At 34.0% G+C, this 23,620-nt stretch overlaps 1 protein-coding gene across 1 annotated transcript in view; it reads left to right on the forward strand.

The window, feature by feature from the left end:
- Positions 1 to 292: 292 nt before the first annotated feature.
- The window catches only part of LOC131156247 (fimbrin-2), a 67,211-nt gene continuing 43,883 nt past the window's right edge, over positions 293 to 23,620 (forward strand). Inside the window, exons 1-8 of the mRNA XM_058109779.1 lie at positions 293 to 722; positions 808 to 978; positions 1,585 to 1,826; positions 1,937 to 2,108; positions 5,831 to 5,869; positions 6,102 to 6,170; positions 6,276 to 6,392; positions 15,984 to 16,195. Of these exons, the coding sequence (XP_057965762.1) occupies positions 636 to 722; positions 808 to 978; positions 1,585 to 1,826; positions 1,937 to 2,108; positions 5,831 to 5,869; positions 6,102 to 6,170; positions 6,276 to 6,392; positions 15,984 to 16,195 (1,109 nt within the window). The 5' untranslated portion in view covers positions 293 to 635. The remainder of the gene's footprint in view (positions 723 to 807; positions 979 to 1,584; positions 1,827 to 1,936; positions 2,109 to 5,830; positions 5,870 to 6,101; positions 6,171 to 6,275; positions 6,393 to 15,983; positions 16,196 to 23,620) is intronic.

Below are 23,620 nucleotides of genomic sequence, written 5' to 3' on the forward strand. Positions count from 1 at the left end.
AATGTCAAGGAATTATGTCCTACTTGCTCAAGTGAAAACAATGCTTTCTAGACAAGTTATTTGTACGACAATAAAGATGATTGCTTTGGTCAGTTTCGAAGAATAATTATTATATTTTTAAACTCTCATTTGAATGGTTTTTCTAATTTTTATTTTTATTAATTTTGTAAAAATAGTAATTTATTTGAAAAATCAACTGGTCCATTGGCAGCGGAGAAGGTCCGATTGGTCATTTCGCAAGCTCCCAATCAAATTAATCCCGTGACAGCTCTTCCCCATCCCCACTGTTGCCTCCCCCCGGGCCCTCTTCCTCAACTCTGAAGAGGAATTTCGACTTTCTAGTTTCATTTTGAATTCTCAAACTGCTTTGACGAATCTGCCCCTGATTCCTTCAATTCCTGTTTGAGAGGGATATTAATTATAAGGGGACAAAATAGTCACATTTTGAATTCTCTAACAACTGTGGACGCAGCTCCTGTCCAGTCCCCTGTGCTTCCTTCCTACTGAACTTGGAGGGACTGCCTGCCAGAGAGAGAGAGAGAGAGAGAGAGAGATTGAGAGATAGCAACGTATTCCTATTCTATCTGCATTTTAAGGAAGTGGGTGTCTCTGAAATTTTGATCAGGCAAAGCAAAATGGCTGGATACTTCGGAGTACTGGTCTCAGATCCATGGCTCCAAAACCAGTTCACCCAAGTGGAGCTTCGCACTTTGAAGTCCCATGTAAGTATCACATACCCTGTTTCTTACAAATCCTTCTTAAATTATTTGTTGTGTGGCATTCGTTGCAAATCTTGAATCGATGCAGTTCCTGAGCATGAGGAGGGAGAGTGGGAGCCTTACTCTCAGGGACGTGTCTAGGGCAATGTCCAGATTGAAACAAGTGGGAGAGACTCTTTCGGAGGACGAGAGAGCAGAGTTTCTTCAGGCTTTGTGCCATAACTTGGACGACGAGGTGGATTTTGAGCTGTTTCTAAGGGTAAGTTTGCAGAGATAGGCAACGCTGTGGATAGGTCATAAACTTTGATTTATTTTAAATGTGAATCTGGATTAATTGTTATTCGTTTGTCTTCGAGCGAGAGAGAGCTTTTTTCCTGTTGATAAGAGCTTCGAGATGTAGCATGTGAAGTTTGAATTGATTTGTTTTTGAAATTTCTGAAGTTATTTTGCTTCTATTTCTACTTTTGTATTTTATTGTTTTCTTTTTTAATCCTTTGTGCTACGATTCTTTGTAAAATTTAATTAGCAGTTTTACACTCTGTTCTGTTGGCAAGAAAATGTTGGAGAGTAAAATAAGCACAGAATTTCAATTTTAGTTTTTTTATTTAGAAGATTAGAAAAAAAAATAACCTCGGCTGAAGTGATCTTAGTCAACTAATTTGGTCGGTCATGCCAGTTCTCTGTGGAAAACTAAATCTACGACTAAAATTGGATAAGGTTTTGACATTTGGGATTCAAATGTTGTGCTTTTGTCTGCTTTGATTTGGAGAAAATTTTTGGGGTGATAAAATTGTGTATTCTAGTTTGACCTTCTTCTTTTTTATTAATTTATTTTTAATGGAAACATGTCTTATAATCATGGTAGGTATATTTGAAACTCCAAGCTCATGCAAGTTCAAGAATGGGAAGTGGGACAAAGAACTCATCTGCATTCCTTAAAGCTGCTACCACAACGTTGCTTCACACCATTAGTGAATCTGAGAAGGCGTCTTATGTTGCTCACATAAATCATTACCTTGGGAAAGATGCGTTTTTGAGCAAATACCTTCCTATTGATCCTTCAACTAATGATCTTTTTGAGATTGCTAAAGATGGAGTTCTTCTCTGGTAATCATTACTTGTGCTTTTGTTGTTGTTGATGATGATGATAATGTTATCTTTGAGTTCATTGTTTGATGGTTATGGTTTCATATTAAAAAGATTTTTCTTGGATGCAGTAAGCTTATCAATGTGGCTGTACCTGGGACAATTGATGAACGAGCAATCAATACTAAGAGGGCACTCAATCCATGGGAAAGGAATGAAAATCATACGCTCTGCCTCAACTCCGCCAAAGCTATTGGTTGTACTGTTGTCAATATAGGGACTCAAGATTTCATCGAAGGAAGGGTATATCTATATTCCTTTCATACCTAAATTCTTTCTTTGGTGTATCGTTTATATGCTAACTAAAGATTACATTGGTCTTTGATGGGGACTAAGTTTTGCTTCTTTTTTTAATTTTTTCCTTGAAAATCATATACATTGAATATGTTTTTGGGTATCATATTTGGTATCTTATGCTAGCTTTTGCAAGGTTTAATTCTGATGTCAAAATAGATTTCCTACTTAATTCAAGAGCTTTAATAGTTTGTAACCGATTCATTGATTTTACTTATTTATTTTTCTTTTTGGTTGCAATTTCCTTCTCCTATAAATTGAGTCCCTTGCAGACTTCAAAGCACAGAACAAGTCTTGCTCTCTTCTATTCTCCTATTTCCTTTTGTTTTTCATCTTGTCAGCTAACTTGCTTGCCAGGCTTATAGATCAATAGTCATGGGTCCATCAACCGTCTACATCGAGTACTCAACTTGTGAAATCAACTTAAGGAAAGCAGTTCATCCACTTCTAAGTTCCTACTTCTCTTTTATCTGTGTAACTTTCACTTGGCTTAGAGGGATTTGGTGCAATGCATTCCAATTTGTTGCCAGATTTTTTCATTTCTTACCAAAGTTTTCTACATTTATAAGAAATTTTTTAGTGTAATTTCTTTCACATCAAATGGGAATAACTGTTGCTATAGTTGGTCTAATTGCTATTTGGTAGAAGAGAGGAAGAGAGATAGAAAGAGGATAAAGTTTATGTACGCAAGAGTAAGAAGACAGAGAGAGAACAAGTTGGCAAATATATATGTTCCCAGCTTGATACAAATATAATTCACTCATGCTGTATGAATCACATTTTTTGGGAGCCTCTCTCAAACAAAACCTCAAACAAATTGTAGCAACCTCAATGTGCTTGGCTTGTTCATGGATACCTGACTAAGCACAATATAGATAGCTATGTGATTATCAAACTGAAGATTCAGAGGTTGTGAACTTGTGATTGCCAAAAGCCAAGTTCTTCTAGCATGTGGCTCAATCAAATCTACTAACATGTGCTGGGTGCAATAGCTCTTTATTCAGACAACACTTAATCTAGAAACCATGGTATGTTTCTAACTTTTTGAGGACACCGAATTACCAAAAAGGCAACAACCAACATGCACTACCTAGTGGTGGGTCTTATATAAATTGGAGATCCAACCAAAATCTGCATTGATATAACCATCAACCTCAATATGACTATTATGATCATATTTTCCAGAGAGCAACTGCGACTTGGTGCACAGTTGAGATACCTCAAAATCCAAACAACTGTATTAGAGTGACTAGTTCGTAGCTTCAAGAGATTAAGTAACACTACTGCTAAGGAGATATGTGGACAGTTACTTGTAGCTAATTTAGCTTTGTAACCAATGTTCTAAATCATGCTAGGCTAGACAACAATTCATCCTCATCTACAAAGTTTTATGTTTGTATTCTTAGGAGTATTTGCACGCTTTGCTCCCAATATCCCTGTTTCAAATAGTAGGTCATGATCCTATTTCCTCTAAGATGGAGAAATTCTATGATAAGATATAGCAACTTCAATGCCCAAGAAGTATCTCATGTGGCCCAACCCTTTAGTTTGGAACTTACTTTGAAGGAAAATTATGAATTCTGCAATTTTTTTACTATTATTCCTTGTGTGCTTTACATAAACAATGAAGAGTCCTTAACATGTGGTTAGACCAAACATCTCACAACATTACGAAATCTGCAAAACCACTCCCTTAGGTGACTCTTTTAATCCATACATATATTTCTTGAGGTGATAAACAAACCTAGATCACCCCTAGCAATAAATCCAGAGATTGGTCCATTTAGACTTGATAGCCAAGTGATACAAAAGCCGGTGTAAAGTAGCATTAAGCGAAATAGAAAGCTGAAGAGAATAAGTTTTAGCAATGGAGGAGAAGGTATCCCTATAGTCAAGTCCTTAAACATGACTATGTCTTTTGGCTACCAAGAAAACTTTTAACCAATAAACAGTATCATGACAGAGAATCTTCACATTAAACACCCATCTAGTATCTACAACCAATAGCTGACATGCTAGGAGGATAAGAAACTAATTCCCAAGTATCAATGAACTACAAGGCATGCATTTCCTCTTGCATTGTGGTTAGTATGAGCCAAAGCCTCTGAAATGGAATTAGGGAGATAAATACAATATAAAGAGAGAACAAATGCATGTTAAGAGGGTCACAGGTGAGTGAATAGATTGTTGTCTTTGTAATAGTTGTGTAACATCTGTGTTTGACATAGCTATAGTTCATGTATGTAACTTCGTCTTTATATCCTTCAAGTCTGAAGCTGAAAAAGCCCTTATTAATTCCAAACTTGAGATGTGTCGAAGTGTTGAATAATTTGATATACATTGTTGGTCCACCATCGAACAACTTGACATTTTAGGTGAAGTGGTAATCCAACATGCTGCAGAGCTTTGGGTCCAAGAGATCTTGGGTTTTATGTTTCTTAACCTATGTTAGCGTTGATGTGCTTGAGGATCGAGACACATATAGCTTAAGGGACCGTTTAGTATCATTGTCAAAAATTAGGAAAACGAAAACCATAAATGAAAACCAAAAACCAAAAACAAAAACTAAAAAATTGAAACCACAACCTGTTTGGTTAACATTTATAAAACTAATACAAATTAAAAACTTAATTAAAAAATGCTCATTTTCATCTTTAAATCAAATAATATTATAAAAATATTATTATAATAATAAAATTACAAATAATGCACATTAAAAAAAAAATACTATAATAAAAATAAAATTTATTGTAATTATTTTACTTAATTGTTTGACTTTCAAATTTTACTTTACAATAAAACTTTTATTGGACACTAAAATTGAGTAATTGACTGTATTATTATTTTTTGAAATTTATGTATATTTTTATTTTAATTATATTGAAGTTCATATGACCATTTAATTTTTATTTTAATTTTAAAGTGTATAGAATGAATAATTTAATTCAAAAAAACTATTTCTGGATATTAAAATTTCTGGCAATAGGTTGTGAAAACAACTAAAAACCATAAAAATCTGTTTTTCTGTTTTTTGGCAAATAGTTGAAAACTGGGAACAGAAACAGAAAACTGACAACATAAACAATTATGTTTTTATAATTTGTTTCTTCATTGTGGAGAAAAAGAAGGTAAAAACAGAAAACAAAAATGACACCAAAGAGGCCCTAAGCTTTTAGGTGAAGTGGTAATCTAACATGGAGTGTAATGGATTTTGTAGGGATATATGAACGGAATAATTCTACTCTTCTCTAAAAGACTGAGCTTTAACTGGTTGTTCTACACATTATGAGAGTAGGAGGTCTTGAGCTCAAACCATCACACTCCTAGAACTATTTAAAAAAAATCCATGTATTTGCTACCCAAAGAGGCCTTATGTTAGGGGGAGTGTAGGAATTTATATAAAGGGAATAAACTAATAAAACCACTTTTTCTACATGCTCGGTGCATGAGGTTATAGAACATGGCAACATGGAATAAACTATACAATTAATTTGGTTGATGTTAAATGAATCTGCAAAAAAAACTTCATCTAGAAACAATTCTAATCATTTACCAAATGGGTTTACTTGAACTACTTGCTCGCTCTATTATGTTCAAACTTTTTTTTAATCATGGTTTGTTAAACATTTTCTTTGTCCATATATTAATATTCTTGTTGGTTTCATTTTCAGCGCCACCTTGTGCTTGGAGTGATTTCTCAAATTATTAAGGTCAGCTTCTTATGGTGCTCAGCTTGATAAAATTTTTTGACAGATTTCTGCTCCATGATCCTAAACTCTTAGTTTTTATAACATAAAAAACTATATATTCAACCTTATAAAATTTTAGATGAAATTGACAAAATTTTGGATGCATGGAGTTGATATAGAATGTTAACAACATAAACATTTTATTGATTATATGGACCAAGTTTGACTTTTCTAATTGCTTTTTCTATTCTAGATACAACTATTAGCGGATCTCAACCTAAAGAAAACACCTCAATTGTTGGAGTTGATTGATGATAGTAAGGTGCGAGATTTTTTCGTCTTGAGTTTTGCTTTGTTAGTGTGGAAGTGTTTTACATCAACAGTATCTTTTGTGCATACATATTGTCATGTTCTTTCAAAAAATCAGGACGTTGAAGAGCTGATGAGTCTACCACCTGAGAAAATCTTACTGAGGTGGATGAATTTTCAACTAAAGAAAGCTGGATACAAGAAAATTGTAACAAACTTCTCTTCTGATATCAAGGTAGGTGAGAATCCTTTTGGGTATTAAACTACTTCATTTATATTATGATGTCTTCACTCTTGACTTGTCTTCAAAGTCAATTGTCATGTTGTAAATATCAGTTTGTGGAAGCAAAGTTGTCCATAGCTCTCCCCCCTTTGGTAAATTGTCAAAAGAATTGATTGACTTAGAAGCTTAAGCTGTTAGATGAGGCCCTAAGAAATGGTTTCTAATATATCTAATACATTATGCAAAAGCTTTTTTTGGTTTTGGAAAGAATGGAGAAAGCATAGGCTGATTATACCTTGTTCTATGATTTTTTAATATTAATGTGAATAATGGGGGCAGTGAAGCTTAAACGCTAGACCTTTTGGTCAAAGAGGCTCTGATACCATGTCAACAAAATTGGCCAACTTAAAAGCATAAGCTATTCAGTGAGGCCCTAGGAATAGTTTTTAGTATATCTAACATAAATGAAACATTCTTAGGCAGAGTCCAAACTCACAATTTAGTTGGTTTTTTATATATTGTTTTATTGACTATAGGCTATAGCTAATTCTACGATTCTTTTGGATTAAACACTAACAAAGCAGAAAACTGTTTCTGTGAGTGGCTGTCTTCTTTTTTTTTTTTTTTTTTTGACATAGTATTGGTTAGTAGATAAGAAAAAAATCAACTTCCTTGACAGTTTAAAAAATAACAATGAAATGCTGGTTAAAATATTTGTTTATATTTTCCTTTCTTATTTGAAATTGAAAAAATAGTGCTTATACTCAAAAAATGGTTGCTGCATTTTTCTTTGAAGTCTCACATGCTAGCTGTTCCCTATTCTGTTCAGAAATCCCAATATGTTGCGACTTGGGTGGATGGATCTAATTTTGTGTTTAATATACTTTCATTGAAGCACCCTAAAATTCTTCATTGTTAAATTTTAAAAAGGTAAACAAGCATACACCTGCAATGCCTGAATGATTAGATATGCCTTAGCAGGGATTAAATGGCTACTTAAGCTAGAAATTCAAAACATGGCATACTATATAGTAAACACAAGTACTTCACTTGTACTAGATTTTTTGAGAAAAAAAAAAGTAAGAAAGAAAAGAAGAAGAAGAAGACACAGTAAACATTAAATAGAAGTAAGACTATTTTTTCCATATTTTTTTCCATTTGTTCTTTAGATCTTTAAAGAAAAACATAAGATGTAATTATTGCAAACAGCTTTTCTGATTTTGCAAAATTTTCATATGTTTTATAGGTACCAGTTTTCAATCATGGCTGCAGTGTCTCTTTGCTGAAGTTTTGCTTCACCATTTCAGCAAATTTTGCTTGCTTTTGAATTAATGAGAGTTAAATATGCTAACATGGCATTAAATTTGTCAAACCAAGAACTGGAAATGTCTCCAACAGTCTTTTCCTGATCTTCATTCCAGATGAATTCCCTATCAGTGCTTGGAATGTGGTTTTAGATAACTTCTCTACTAGGCATCCAGGAACTGTTCAGAGTGTTGATTTATCCAGGAACTGTTCAGAGTGTTGATTTTATACTGGGGAATCATCAATAACAAAGATGGCACATGTGTGTGAGGGGCGAGGGGAGAAAAGCAACCCTCACAAAGGAGTATTAAGAGACACATGAATACCTCCAAAATATTTATCTGTAGAAATCCTGAGTATCTTCGAGAATCTTGAAGTAATTTAGGGAAGTATATATTGTATATTATTGAGAGAAATTTTGTTAGGAAATTGCTTTCATATTTAGTCGTCCGATTGTATTATAAAGATTGTATATTGGTGTGTACATTTTTTTATCAAAGAAATACAGAAATTCATTCTGTCTTCATGGTATTAGAGTTAGGGTTTCTAAACCTTAGTTAGCAATGGCAGACGGCGCCATCAACAGCAGAGGGTTGAGCTCCTCTGAAACTCTCGACGGCGACTCTGAAGCCACCTCCATCGTGGGTTCGAGTGGGCTAGACAACTCGGCCTTTCCACTCTCAGTGGAGAGATTGAATAGAAAAAATTTCCGTGAATGGGCTCAGTCCATCAAACTTGTGATTGAAGGCAAAGGAAGGTTAGGATATCTTACTGGCGAAAGGAAGAAGCTAGCCTCAACCGACGTAGTAGCTCTGAAAAAATGGAAATCCGAAAATTCCATGGTGATTGCGTGGCTCGTAAACTCGATGAAGCCCTCGATTGGCAAGATTTACCTGTTTTTACCAATGGCAAAGGATGTCTGGGATGCTATTTACGAGACGTACTCCGATGCCGACAGCTACTCCCAGATCTTCTAGATAAAGACTCGATTGTGGCAGCTGCGGCAAGGAGAGTGGGATGTTACTGATTACTTCATGGAGATGACAACTCTCTTGTAGGAGCTTGACCTAAGCATCGATGAAGAGTGGGAATGCCCTGACGACAGCATTCGCTATAAGTAAAGACTCGAGAATGAACAAGTCTTCGAGTTCTTAGCTGGCCTCAACCATGACTTGGACGATGTGCGAGGAAGGATCCTCGGCCGACGCCCCCTTCCTTCGACTCGAGAGGTCTTCGCAGAGGTAAGGTGTGAAGAGAGCCATTGCAGCATTATGATGAAAGGACCGATCAGACATACAGTGGATGAAATATCGGCCCTCATCTTGCGAAATAATGAGGTACCGGCGCTAATCTCACGAAATTCTACGGGTACAGGCCAAAGGACACATAAAGGAGACCTTGGTGCGAGCACTGCCGCAAGTCGGGCCATTCAAAAGATACTTGTTGGGAAATACATGGAAAGCCTGCAGATTAGAAGACGAGACAAAATCAAAAAAATCGTGGCTATCAGGCTATTATTGAGACTCCAGCTGATAAATCACAAGGCGAAAAACATAACAATACCATTTCAAGTGGCGCATTCAGTCCAGAGCAGTTAGAACAACTCTATAAAGTGTTCTCCACCATTCAAGCATTTGGTCAGTCTCCCACTAGTTCTTTAGCCCACCAAGGTAACTTTTTGACGGCCTTAAATACTTTGTCTCATTACAAATCACCATGGATAATACTCGGGTGTCTCTGATCATATGACTGATTCTTATCAACTGTTCTCATCCTATTCACCATGTGCTGGAATTTTGAAAGTTAAAATTGCAGGTGGATTACTCTCATCTATTGCGGGCAAAAGAAGTATTCGAATATTTGATTCTATAATTCTTAAATTTGTCCTACATGTCCCTAAGCTTTCTTGCAATTTGTTATCCATTAGCCAATTGATGAAAGATTCCAATTGCTCTGCTAAATTTGTTCCTCTCACTGTGTTTTCCAGGACCTATCATCGGGGAAGACTATTGGTAATGCTAAGGTGTATGAGGGATTCCACTACTTTGAGGAGGCAAACCCGAGTGAATAATGTAAAACTGCAATTTGTGATTCTGCATCTATTTCTAGAGATAGTGAGATTTTTTTATGGCATTCTCGGATGGGTCATCCAAATTTTCAATATTTAAGACGTTTATTTCCTTCCATTTATTCAAATAAAACGTCTTCTAATTTTCAATGTGAAATTTGTGAACTTGCAAAAGACCAACGTAATTCATTTCCAAAGTCCACATACAAACCATCCAGCCCATTTACTATGATTCATAATGATTTATGGGGCCTCTCACGCTCCCTTAATTGCACTCATACGAAATAGTTTGTTACTTTTATTGATGATCATGCTCGTATTTGTTGGGTTTACTTATTGAAAGATAAAACTAAAGTCCGTTCTATTTTCATCAATTTTTCACTCCATGATTCAGACATAATTCCAAACTCACATTCAAATTTTACGTACTGATAATGGTACGAAATATTTCAATGATATCTTGGGACATTATCTTCAAGAATATGATGTTGTTCATCAAAGTTCCTTTGTGGATACCCCTTAACAAAATGGGGTTGCTGAACGTAAAAATAGGCATATTCTTGAAGTAGCTCGGGCATTGATGTTCACTACAAATATGGAAAAATTATTTTTAGGGCGATGCCATTTTGACAACTACACATCTCATTAATCGAATGTCTAGTTGGGTTCTTTCTTTTGCTACTCCTCTCCAGAAATTCCAGGAATGTTTTCCCAACTCTTGACTCCACTCCAATCTCTCTTTGAAAATATTTGGATGTACTGCAATTGTTCATGTTCATGCTTACAATCGGGATGAATTGGAACCTCGTGCCATTAAGTGCGTCTTTATTGGTTACTCTCCTACTCAGAAAGGCTACAAATGTTATGATCCTGTAACAAAAAAATTGTTTGTTAGCCTTGATGTTACTTTCTTTGAAACCACTCCTTATTTTCAATAGCCCTCTCTTCAGGGGAAGAAGTGGGGTGAAGATCAGTTCTTTGATTTCTCTATTGATGAATCTGTGCCATCTACTGAGTCTCCCATTGCATCATTTCCTGACTTGTCATATGCAAACGATCACTTAAACTCAGGGGGAGATGCAGAAAAACAAACTAATGGGGAAATACTTGTTTACTTAAGAAAGCCAAAAACAAAGTACAGGGAGAATCTCATACCTGAGGCACCAAGAGAGTTGGAACCGGTGATAGCTCCGAGCAACCATGAGTCCACGCCCAATCCTGGTTAGGTAACAGATAGCCATGAGCTTCCTTCTGATAAGTCTGCACCTGATGACATCAATTTACCCATAGCAGTCAGAAAACAAACTAGGTCATGTATTCTATATCCCTGGTCAAAATACATGTTTTATAAAAATCTATTTACAGGATATTGTGCCTTTACCTCTAATCTTGACAGGATGAAAATTCCAAAGAATATTCAGGAAGCTTTGGAAATTCTTGAATGGAGGGAAGTTGTCATGGAGGAAATCTGGGCCTTGGAAAAAAATGAAACTTGGGACGTTATGAATTTGCTGAGAGGAAAGAAGCTAGTAGGTTGTAAATGGGTCTTCACAGTGAAATATAGAGCTGATGAGACAGTTGAACGGTATAAAGCCCGACTTGTTGCAAAAGGGTTTACACAGACCTATGGCATTGACTACACGGAGACATTTGCACCAATGGAAAAATTGAATATGGTTTGGGTTCTCCTGTCCTTGGCAACCAATTTGGATTGGCCACTGCAGCAACTCAAGAATGCATTTCTAAATGGCGAGTTAGAAGAAGAAGTCTATATGACGATACCTCCAGGTTTTAGTAAAAGAGGTGGAGAAAAAAGGTTGTGTAAACTCAAGAAGTCCCTGTATGGATTCAAGCAATCTCCTAGAGCATGGTTTGACAGATTTGCGAACGTAGTAAAACACCAAGGATATCGACAAGGGCAATCAGATCATGCTATGTTTTTTCATCAGTCTGAAAGTGGTAAGAAAATAATTCTGATTGTGTATGTTGATGATATAATTTTAATAGGAGATGATACAGTGGAGATGGAAAGATTGAAGAAAGTCCTAGCTGCAAAATTTGAAGTTAAAGACTTGGGACAAATGCGATACTTCTTAGGAATGGAAGTTGCCAGATCAAAAAAGGGTATTAGTGTAACGCCCCGACCCGCCACGTGGGCCCGGGGTGCTACTTTAGTGATATCTGTGTGCCTGATACCATAATAGTATAAATGCAGTGGAAATAAATAACATAGTCTCCATAATCCATTACCAGAGTTATATACATTAGAGTCTCCCGATGCTCATAATACAAACCGTAATATAATACCAAAACTAATTTAGTCCATACACCCATAATACATACTCAAGGCTTCAAACCCAACTCAGATACAGAAGAGTTCTTATTGACACTCACAAAAACTAACTGGCTATCAACCCACCCCGGAGTTCGCTAAAGTCGACCTCGAGATGGTCCTGAAAAGATAATTTGTATATTGGGGCGAGACACTTCTTAGTAAGGAAGATTAAGTTAACATCATTGTGTGGTCAGCATGCATAAGGTGTTTACAGAAAACATCTATCCTTCATTTAACCGAAAATAACTATTTTACATTGTACTCACTTTACATGGTTGAAAATACTTATTTCGTTACCATAGTATAAACAGTTCAGTAAATAAGTAACATCATTTACATAAATCTACAAATATGCATAAAAGACACTCCCTGGGACTAAACACCATTTACTTCCCCCATGGTACGGGTTGTGCGGCCCGAAGGCTGGATTAAGCCTAGGGTGATCAACTTAGACAAGGTCAAATCATACGTCTGCATCTAATTTCGACTACGTAGGCATCCACAACTCGCTTGCAGGATTCCGATTGCCCTACCACATCTTGAAAGTTCGGACTTCCAGGGAAGGTACACCCTCTACTGAGGCTAATCGGCTGAGACCACCCTACACTTTCATCTAGAACAATGTGGGCGAACATGGTCAAATACTGAATCTCTAGCAACGGTACCATGCTCATAACATAGCTGGTCCTTCGGGTTCCTAAAGCATATCATGCAATTTAAGTAATAAAAATTATATATCAACCTCATTTCGTATAAAATTTGTCATATTATAAAACTCAGCCCTTGGCCATCATATACATCTCGGCTCATTGCTGCTAAACATAATCCCGGTCCTCGCGGCCGTCATATAAAACTCAGCTCACAACCGCTAAACATAATCCCAGCCCTCGCGGCCGTCATATACAACTTCCTGTGTTTTCCCAAGCAGTTCCAGTATTTAACAAACATTTACAAATTCGATTATACAATAATATCAAATCCTGTCCCTCGCGGCCGTCATATCAAATCCCTGTGTTTCATCAACAGTTCCAGTATTTCACAAACATTCCCAAATTTGGTTATAAAATACTTACATATCATTCACCTGCCATACAAAATTTCAATAATTGAAACCTAGCCCGTAGGCAACCAAGAAAACATAGTGTATTCGGTTTAGAAGATAAAACCAAACTTCCCACCGTTCATTTTTACTCAAAATATCATATCGTATATCCTAGGTTTGAAAAAGCCCATTTTGAACGATCAGTTTTCGAAGTAACAACAGAAAACATAAATATACATACCCAAAATACATTTCCATTGGTTCAAACTTGTTAAAAAGCTGACTTAACTTAATCCCCTTACCTGTTTCTGAGAAAGAAACCGAAACGGACGGAAAAACCGAAACCCTAGCTTTTCGAACCGGTAGAAACTCAAGATCCTATGAGCCGGTAAGAGAGAGAGTGATCTGGGAGTAAGAGAGAACCCATAGGAGCCTTTTAGTGAAAAAAAATCGAAACCCTAGCAGAGCCCTAGAAGAGAGGATTTTGAAATTTTAAGAAAAATGAGCTCACTTCTATTTATAGGTGGACAGCCTAGGAGAAAACCGTCGACGGTTTTCCTTATATCGACAAAATCGTCTACGGTTTTATGGTTGACTTGCCCAATTGACCCAAAATCGGCGACGGTTTTTCTCTTGCTTTTTGAAACCGTGTACGGTTTTGGCCCTGCCAAACCCAACTCCTTCATTTTCTTTTATTTTCTTTATTTCTCCCTTTTATACATATTTTCTTTTATTTTTCGGGTTCGGGTTCCTACAATTAATGTCTCTCAGCGAAAGTATATCCTTGATCTCCTAACTGAAACTGGCATGCTTGGATGCAAACCTAGTGAAACCCCGATTGAAGTAGTAAAGAGGGTCGAAGACTGCGGAATACCAATTGAAAAGGAGAGGTTTCGGAGATTGGTTGGTAAACTAACCAACCTATCTCATACCAGAACTGACATTGCATTTGCAGTAAGTGTGGTAAGCCAACACATGCATTCACTGAAAAGACTCATGTAGATGCTGTGTACAAGATCCTCAGGTACCTCAAGGGCTCTCCGGGCAAAGGACTCTTCTTTAAGAAATGTCAAAGGAAGGAAGTAGAAATTTTCACAGATGCAGATTGGGCAAGATCAACAAAAGATAGAAGGTCTACCACCGGACATTGCACCTTTCTATGGGGAAATTTGGTAACTTAGAGGAACAAAAAACAGAATGTAGTGACTCGAAGTAGTGCTGAAGCTGAATTCAGGGCAGTTGCAGAAGGGATATGTGAAGGACTATGGTTACGGGAACTCTTGGAAGAATTACAAATTCTGGTGAAATTTCTTATCAAATTTTACTGTGACAACAAAGCAGCCATCAGTATCTCCCTCAAACCAGTTCAACATGACAGGACTAAGCATGTAGAAGTGGACCAACATTTTATCAAACAGAAGGTTGAAGAAGGAACCATCTGTATGACTTATATACCTACCAAGGAATAAACTGCAGATATATTTACTAAAGGGTTAGCCCGATAAAGCTTTGATGATTTTATTTGCATGTTGGATATGATCAATATCTATGATCCAACTTGAGGGGGAGTATAGAAATCCCGAGTGTCTCCGAGAATCTTGAAGTAATTTAGGGAAGTATATATTGTATATTATTGAGGGAATTTTGTTAGGAAATTGTTTCCATATTTAGGTCATCCGATTGTATTATAAAGATTGTATATTGGTTTGTACATTTTTTTATCGAAGAAATACAGAAATTCATTTTGTCTTCATTATCCTTGAATAATGTTGTGAATACCACCTATTGGATTATGCACATAAACATAGAAAAACAGAGGAAACAAAAAGCACAACCATATACTTGGTTTGTAGTGTGCCTTTGACCATGGAGCCCCTGGGAAAATCTTAACTATGCTATCAAATCAACCGTCTAAGGGTTTTACCCCTCGCTACAAATATAAATAGCACCATGCGGGAAACCCAAAATCCATCATATGACAATATATAGGCATTATACCCTATTATATCCCCAGATTAAAAAAAATACTATACCATATTGTGGGGCCAACGGCAATATAAGATAATGCTGAGGCTCTTCATAGTCTCCCACCTCTTCTATTACTTTGGGTTTAAGGATTTAGAATCATTTCTTCACCCTTGTTGAAAAACATAACTAAATTAACCTATATCCATATCCTTGCTCTGATAGAGAAAATGCAATTGATGAAGAAGGTGCAAATTTTCTCCTCTTGACCATATCTTGGATCATATTCATAGGTTGGAATGAGGATTAACTTCACTTAATGACTAGAGAATGCTCCAGAAATAACTAAAATCCACATTCTCACATCTTGTTTGGAAGAAAACCAATAAGAATCAAGCAAATTCAAGAGCATACTAAGATAATCAGGAATATCCGCTTTGTCTTTTATGTTCATATTTATCAAGTATGTATTTTAATATGCCTCTCTAGTAGGTGCATGCATGCTTTTCTTCCCTTTTTTTCATTGCTAACTAACCCCAAAAAAAGTTAAAGTACCATGTTTTAGTTTAGAATTTTGTTCATTTTTCTTAATCTTCTTGTTGCTCAATAAAAATGTGACATACGTTTGTGGCATGTGTTTTTGAGTTTCCATCCCTATTATAACTATTACTTGTTTTATTGCTCATATTACACCCTTGATATACTGAACTCATTTTCTTCATTTTGTTTCCTTTGTCTTGTTGATTCTTGCTTAACCAGAAAAAGAATGTTCTGGTTAATGGCTTGTTGGTGTCTTTTTATTGCTTTTTTTTTTTAAATCTTTGCATATAATGATCTCTTATCCTGGTATAATGCTAATATTTTAGCATATGATGTGCTTTTCATCAGGATGGAGAGGCTTATGCTCATCTCTTAAATATTCTTGCACCAGAACACAGCAATCTAGCTACTTTATCAGTCAAAGATCCTTTAGAAAGGGCAAAATTAATTCTTGAGCATGCAGATAGGATGGGTTGCAAGAGATACTTAACCGCAAAAGATATTGTGGAAGCTTCTCCAAATCTTAACCTTGCATTTGTTGCTCATATTTTCCAGCACAGGTGAGGATGTACATTTTTATTAGCTATGACTATGAGTTTGGTATCTGTAGTTGGGATAAAGCTCCATTAAGTTATATAATCTTGTAGTATGGGTGTGAGATATGCTTGCTTCATTGACAATTGTTTGGTCATCTAGGCATTTTCTTGTTCAAAGTTGCTAGGTTGTTCTGTGAAGCCTGCTTGGGCCTCTTGACTGATTTCCGTTTTGGGATTTTTAATGGAGAGAATTCCGGAAGGCTAATAGATCTGGTTGTGCAGTTTGGTACTATAATATAATAGACGTAAAATTATTTTGTTGTTTCTTTAATGATTGTTTTATCTCACCTCACATGATAATTCCATTATTTTTCTTCAATCTGTTGGCATTACTGCTGGGCATGTTACTTTTCCTGTGTGCAAATGTAGTCTTAAATGTTTCAGAATTTGAAGGAAGTCAATTGAGGTTGGTCGTTTATTCGAATTGCATTTGATACCTTATACGAGCCAAAGTATAAAACATTGACATTGTAAATTTAAAACAGGCCCTATAATGTGAGATATGGTGTAAAATCTTCGTAATGATTTGAAAAGAGGGAACTTAATAGTGACATTTTGAAGTAGCTAACAAGGTCACCTAGTCATTTTGAACTACTATGGGAAGTACATATGCAGAACAAATAATTCAATACAAATATGTTTTTTTGAAACTTTAAGAAACTGAAAAATAATTATATATTCCAAAAATTATGCAGGATAAGCATGAATTTTTGCTTATGCCTTACAACTGAAATTGTGGTCCTGCCAATTCAATTATGTACACTGATCGGCTCATTCCAGGTAATAATTAGTAATTGCTATGCCATGAAGGACTCCCAAGTTGGTAATGCATTTTAGCTGATATCTTACATTCTGCCTAGGAAGACTCAAATTGTTTATAAATTCATCTGATATCCAACGTTGGAGAAAGTTTTGTAATCCTTTGTATCTTTTCATTGCTTATTGTTCATGAAGGTAAAGGAATAAAATTGAGGTAGTTTTCCCTGAAACATTTACATTAAGTTGGTTTATATGAGAATTTATTGAAAATTTCTGAAGTTAAGAACATTTTAAGTGGAATTGGTAGGTGAACTTTTTATGAAGGCACATAATTTTCTGTCAATACTATTTAAACAACAACTTCAGTTGGTAAAAAAATCAACACAATCAATATTTTTTTACTTAATACTTTTTTATGAATGCTTGTCTTTCTTTTTTTTTTTGCGAACTTTTTAACTGAATTCTTTTCCATGTTCTTTTGAGCTTTTACGTGTTTGTGTGTGTGCATGTAGGTGCATGCAACATATGAATGTCATAAAATTTATTAAGGTTTGTCCTTGGCTGGTTTGAAAGTGAATTCATTTTGTCTCTGTAGCCTTCAAATGTTTTAAATAACTTGCTGAAGGAAAAAATCAATTTCTTAGGGTGGTTTCTGTCATTGTCAATTTGTCAGAAAATTGGCACTATGAATGCAATGAACTGTTAAGCTCAATCTAACAACTTAAAGCTTAAGCTTTAAGATCAACAGCCATGTGATTAGTTTAATCATCATTGAGTCCAAGAAGAAGGGATGCTGAGGAGTTCAGGTTGTGAAGAATATGCTGAATGTCTATACATAGAAGTTGAAAATTTGATTTTCTCCATAGATCAGTTTGATGAGCAGAAGTTTAACTGATGAGCAGAAGTTAAAGTGCTTTTTTTTTTTTTTCCATTAAGAAAATTTATGAAGTTTAGAAAATCTTGTTTAAGTGACATTGATTGCCAATTACCGTTCCATATTTTCATGCGGACCACATGTTGAAGCCAATCTCATAGACTGTATTTATAGTGTCTTATGCATGGTCTTATATTTTCCATGAACTAGTCAAGGTTTCCCCTGAAATTTCGACTTTCCACCACGCTAAAAATTGAAAAGAAAGTCAGTTACAAATCTTCCATAGAAATTTCCATGAATCGTCTAGAATTTATTGAAATCTCAAATTCTTAAAAAAAATTCAAAAAATACAAGTATAGAACAAAATTTCCTTGAAATCAAAAGTTAATATTGAAAACCCTCAAAGTTGAGGGGCTGTTTGGTATCCAAAAATTATGAAAGTGAAAACAAGAAATGAAAATTGAAAACTAGAAACAGAAAATAAAAGCTGAAAACCAGCAACCTGTTTGGTTAGTATTTCTAGAGCTAAAACAAATTAAAAACTTGATTAAATAGATGCTCATATTTGTCCTTGAACCAAATAACAATTACAAAATATGATTAAAATAATAAACGTACAAAGTAATAAAAATTAAAATACTATAATAAAAATAAAAATTATTATAATTATTTTACTTAATTATTATATTTCAAAATTAACTTTACAAGAACAATCTTGTTATATATAACAATCGAGATAAAGTAAAAATATTTTGTAAATGGCTTTTATTATTTTTTAATTTCTTTGAAATTTAATATTGATTTTTATTTTAATTATATTTTGGATTTATATGATCATTTTATTTTAATTTTCGTTAAAAATATGGATAAAATGAATGATTTAATCCAAAAATTTAACTTTGATACTAGAATATTCTAGCAACAGGTTGGTAAACACAATTGAAAATCGTAAATCTGGGTTTTAGTTTTTTCGCATACAACTGAAAACCGTCAACAAGAATAGAAAACCAACAATGTAATGGGCCACTTGGTATCATTGTCAAAAATTGTAGAAATGAAAACCAAAAACGAAAACCAAAATAAAAAGCAGAAACTAAAAGTTAGAAACCAACAACCTGTTTGGTTAATATCTATAAAAGTAAAATTAAAAAATTACTTAAAAAGTGCTAATTTTCATCTTTAAATCAAGTAATATTATAAAAATATTACTAAAATAAAAATACTATAATTAAAATAAAAAATTATGATAATTATTTTGATTTATTGTTATACTTTTAAAGTTTACTTTATAATAAAATTTTTTTATTGGACATGACTATTGAAAAATAATAAAAATATTTTGTAATTGGCTTTATTATTATTTTTTGAAATTTATTTATATTTATATTTTAATTATATTTAAATTCATATGATCATTTAATTTTAATTTTAATTTAAAATATATAAAATGAATTATTTAATCCAAAAGAACTATTTCTGGATATTAAAATTTCTGTCAATAGGTTACCAAAACAACTAAAAACCACATAATTTAGTTTTTCAGTGTTTTTGCAAATAGCTAAAAACTGATAATAGAAATAGAAAAATGCCAATGTAAATAGACATGTTTTTATAATCTGTTTCTTCACTGTGTAGAAACTGAAACAGAAAATAGAAAACAACAATACCAAACAGGCCCTGAACAAACGTCTTTCCACAATCTACTTTTTCTATCTAGAAACGAAAATAGAAAACCGAAAATTGAAATAATACCAAACAGGCACTGAAATTTCTATCTCATTAAATCTTATTTTATATTGAAAATAAAAAATACTACATTCTACAAGGAGGCTAGGAATGATTGCTTTGAGACCCTGAAATTTGTGCACAATTTTAGATGTTAACTAAAACATTTTATTTGATTATTTAAGTATTTATGTATAAATTAGTTCTTGGTTCCTCAGCTGAGTGTCCCACCGTCTTCCTCCACATCAATTCTAGTTTCTTGGTTTCTTTTGATGTTTCATCAAAGTTCTTGTATGAGCTTTTGTTTGGGTTTGACCAATGCTCGTCATAGTAGCAAAGAAATTTGACATCTAGGACTCCGCACACAGCCCTCCATTCTCTTCCCTCTCTCTCCATCGTTTTGGTTTTCTTCAAGGTGGTTTCTTTTACAAGTTTCTTTGCTATCTTGCAGAGTTTATCTCTTCTATTTTTCTTTTCTTCGTCATCCGACTTGTCTAATCTGAAATTTTAAGTTACATACACTCTCCTGCTTTTTGAAATTTATTTTCTTGAAAGTGAAGAAATTAAATCCTCAAATTTTCTTTTGTTTTTGTTTTTGTTTTTTTCGCACTTATGTATTTTCGTCTCTATTGAAACAACAAATTTAGAGTTCTTCCAAAGGATTGAGTCAATAGAATTTCGACTGAAAATACTCAAGATTGTGTTGAAAAAGAACATCCAAATTTGGTCAAAGTTATGTGTGAGAGGATATGTCATCACCATATACTAAACTCCATCGCCAATCTTGAATTTGAATCTTGAATTTAGATTTAAGAATTCTTGCAATTACGAATTGCTTCAATATTTTTTGATTGATTTTTCGTTAGCAACGTCAAATTTTTGGCGCCAAAGGGTACTTATTGTAGTATTTTCAATCTGTTGTCATTATATTTTAGTTTCAGCCACCGGTGAGATCTTCTCCTCTCTTGTTATTTCTTTTCTTATTACTACTACTACTACTACTACTATTATTTTTCTAATAGTTGGTTAGTAGTTGAGATTTTGTGTTTATGATTTATAGGCTTAATTTATGCATTTTTATGTTTCCCATTTGCAAATCTTGGAGCATACAAAGTTTTTTCAAAAAGCACTATTGCATTTTTTTGTTTTGGATTTAGTCTAGCTTGGATTCACACCCAAAATTGTATGCTTTAGATTTTTTAGGTAAATTGTTTTGTTTGTTTGTTTGTGTGGTTCCTACTAGTTGTAATGTGTGAGTTAGAAAATTGTCTATGGGAAATAAGTTTGCACAAAAAAAAAAAAAAAAAACCTTAAACACGTACTAAGCTTGTGTAACACAAATTATCTTTGTATGTAAGCTAGTTCTAAGCCCGGATAAAGGAGCAAGATTGTGTTAAGTAGCTGACAGCCAACATAAAATTTTGTCAAATCTTATTATCATGAATTCTTATCAAATTCACCTAGGTCAAGGGACTAGAGTGAGTCAGTATAGAAGGGAGAGGGCTAATAAGTTAGCACAAGAAATTAAGATTAGATTAGCAACTTGGAATATAGGGAATCTTGCAGGTAAAAATATGGAAATATTGAAAATAATGTTTACAAGGAAAATTAACTTAATCTGTCTTCAAGAGACAAAATGAGTAGGAGAGAAAGTTAGAGAAATTGAAATATTAAAACCTAAACTTTGGTACACTAGAAAAGAAAAACATAAAAACAAGGTGGGAATTATTGTAGACAAAGACATAAAAGATAATGTAGTAGATGTTAAAAGAATAGGAGATAGGATTATTAAAATCAAGATAGCTCTAAGCCTGGAAATAGTGTATGTCATTAGTCTGTATACTTCTCAAATAAGTTTTTCAAAAAAAACTTAAAAGACAATTTTGGGAAAATATGAATAGTTTTTTACAAGGGACACTGACGTCTGAAAAGACATTCATAGGAACTGATTTGAATGGACACATTGGAAAGGATGATATAGGCTATGAGAGGATACATTGCAGCCATGGGTATGGAGATAAAAATGAGGCCAATGATACAATCTTAGATTTTGCCATATCTTATGATTTGGTTATATTGAATTCTTGCATTACAAAAAGAGAAGAGCACTTAATAACTTTTAAGAGTGGATAAAATAAAAGCCAAATAGATTTCTTCTTAACTAAGAATATGGATCATTTATCTTGTATGGATTGTAAAGTTATCCAAGGTGAAAGTTTGGCTATACAACATAGAGTCATAGTATTAGATATACATATTAAAAATTAGAAGAAAAAGAGTAACTTAAATCAACAAAAAAGGACTAGTTGGTGGAGTTTGAAGGGAGATAATATAGTAAAATTCAAAGATAAAATGATTAAAGAATGTGATTGGACTGTAGGGGATAAGGTAGATGCAAATACTTTTGGAATAAAATGCTAATTCTATCATAAGGATTGCAAAAGAGGTTTTTGGTGAGTCCAAATGAAGATACTCGGGTAGTAAAGAAAGTTGGTGGGATTAAGAAAGTCAAAAAGTTGTTAAGAAAAAAAGAAATTAATATAAAATATGGCAAAATTGTACAAATATAGAAAATCTTGAAAAATATAAAGAGGCAAGAAAAAATGCAAAAAATGCAAAAAAAAAAAAAACTATTAGTGAAGCTAAACATAGAGTTTATGATCCTTTACATACTAGACTAGATACAAAAGGAGAAAAAGACATTTATAAACTTGCTAGAGTTAGAGACAGAAAATGCAAAGTTTAGGTGATGTAATATGTATAAAGGACGAGAATGATAATGTCTTAACTAGAGAAGAAGACATAAAAGAGAGGTTTCGAAGATACTTTGATAAGTTGTTTAATGAAAACTAAGATGAAAGATTGAACTCGGGAGTGACAAATGAGGAGAAAACTAAAAATAGGAGATTTATTCGCAAAATTAGAGTTCTTGAAGTTAAGATGACATTAAAAAAGTTGAAAAGCGGGAAATCTACAGGACCAGATAAATTACTAATTGAAGTTTGGAAATGTTTACGAGATAAGGGAAATTCTTGGTTAACCAATCTATTCAACATTATTATAAAAAAAAAAAAAATGTTAGAAGAATGGAGGAAAAGTACGTTAGTACCTTTATACAAAAAGAAAGGCAATATTTAAAATTGTAATAACTATTGTGGTATTAAGTTTATGAGCCATATGATAAAATTATGGGAAAGGGTAATTGAACATAGAATAAGACTAGAAATGAGGATTTCAGAAAATCAATTTGGTTTTATGCTTGAGAGATCAACAACAGAAGCTATTTATCTTCTAAGAAAATATACGTATGATACAATAGTGATTAGCATTGGAAATCTAGAGATTTTCCAAGCACAATCGGTGTACATCCAAGTTCTACTTTAAACCCTCATCTTTTTTTTCTTTAGTGATTGATGAACTTACTAGTGTAAGGACTATAGATGGAGAAACTAAAGAATTTCCAATTACCATAGGTGTACATCAAGGATCTGCTTTGAGTCCTTATCTTTTTGCTTTAGTGATGGACCAATTGACTAGGAGTGTTCAAAAGGAGGTTCCATGGTGTATGTTGTTTGCAGATGATATTATATTAATTGACGAAACTAGGGACGAAGTAGAGGCTGAGTTAGAATTATGGAGAGAAGCTTTGGAATCTAGAGGCTTTGGGATAGGTAGAAATAAAACAGAATATATGAAATGTAATTTTAGTAATGATAGAATGAATATTGGAGACAAAGTTAAACTTGATGATGAAGAAATAAATAGCACTTGCAGATTTTGATATCTTGGATCTATTATGCAAGCTGAAGGAGAAATTGAAGATGATGTAATGCATAGAGTTAAAGCAGGTTGGGTAAAATGGAGAAGTGCTTCAAGTGTGCTATGTGATTGTAGAATACCCTTAAAATTGAAAGGGAAGTTTTATAAGACAACTATAAGACCAGCTATGCTATATGGATCGGAATGTTGGGCAACGAAGAAACATAATATCCAAAAAGTAAAAGTTGCCGAGATGAGAATGCTTAGATGGA

The sequence above is a fragment of the Malania oleifera genome, chromosome 5 (genome assembly GCF_029873635.1).
Source record: "Malania oleifera isolate guangnan ecotype guangnan chromosome 5, ASM2987363v1, whole genome shotgun sequence".
In the NCBI taxonomy this organism is placed as follows: domain Eukaryota; kingdom Viridiplantae; phylum Streptophyta; class Magnoliopsida; order Santalales; family Ximeniaceae; genus Malania; species Malania oleifera.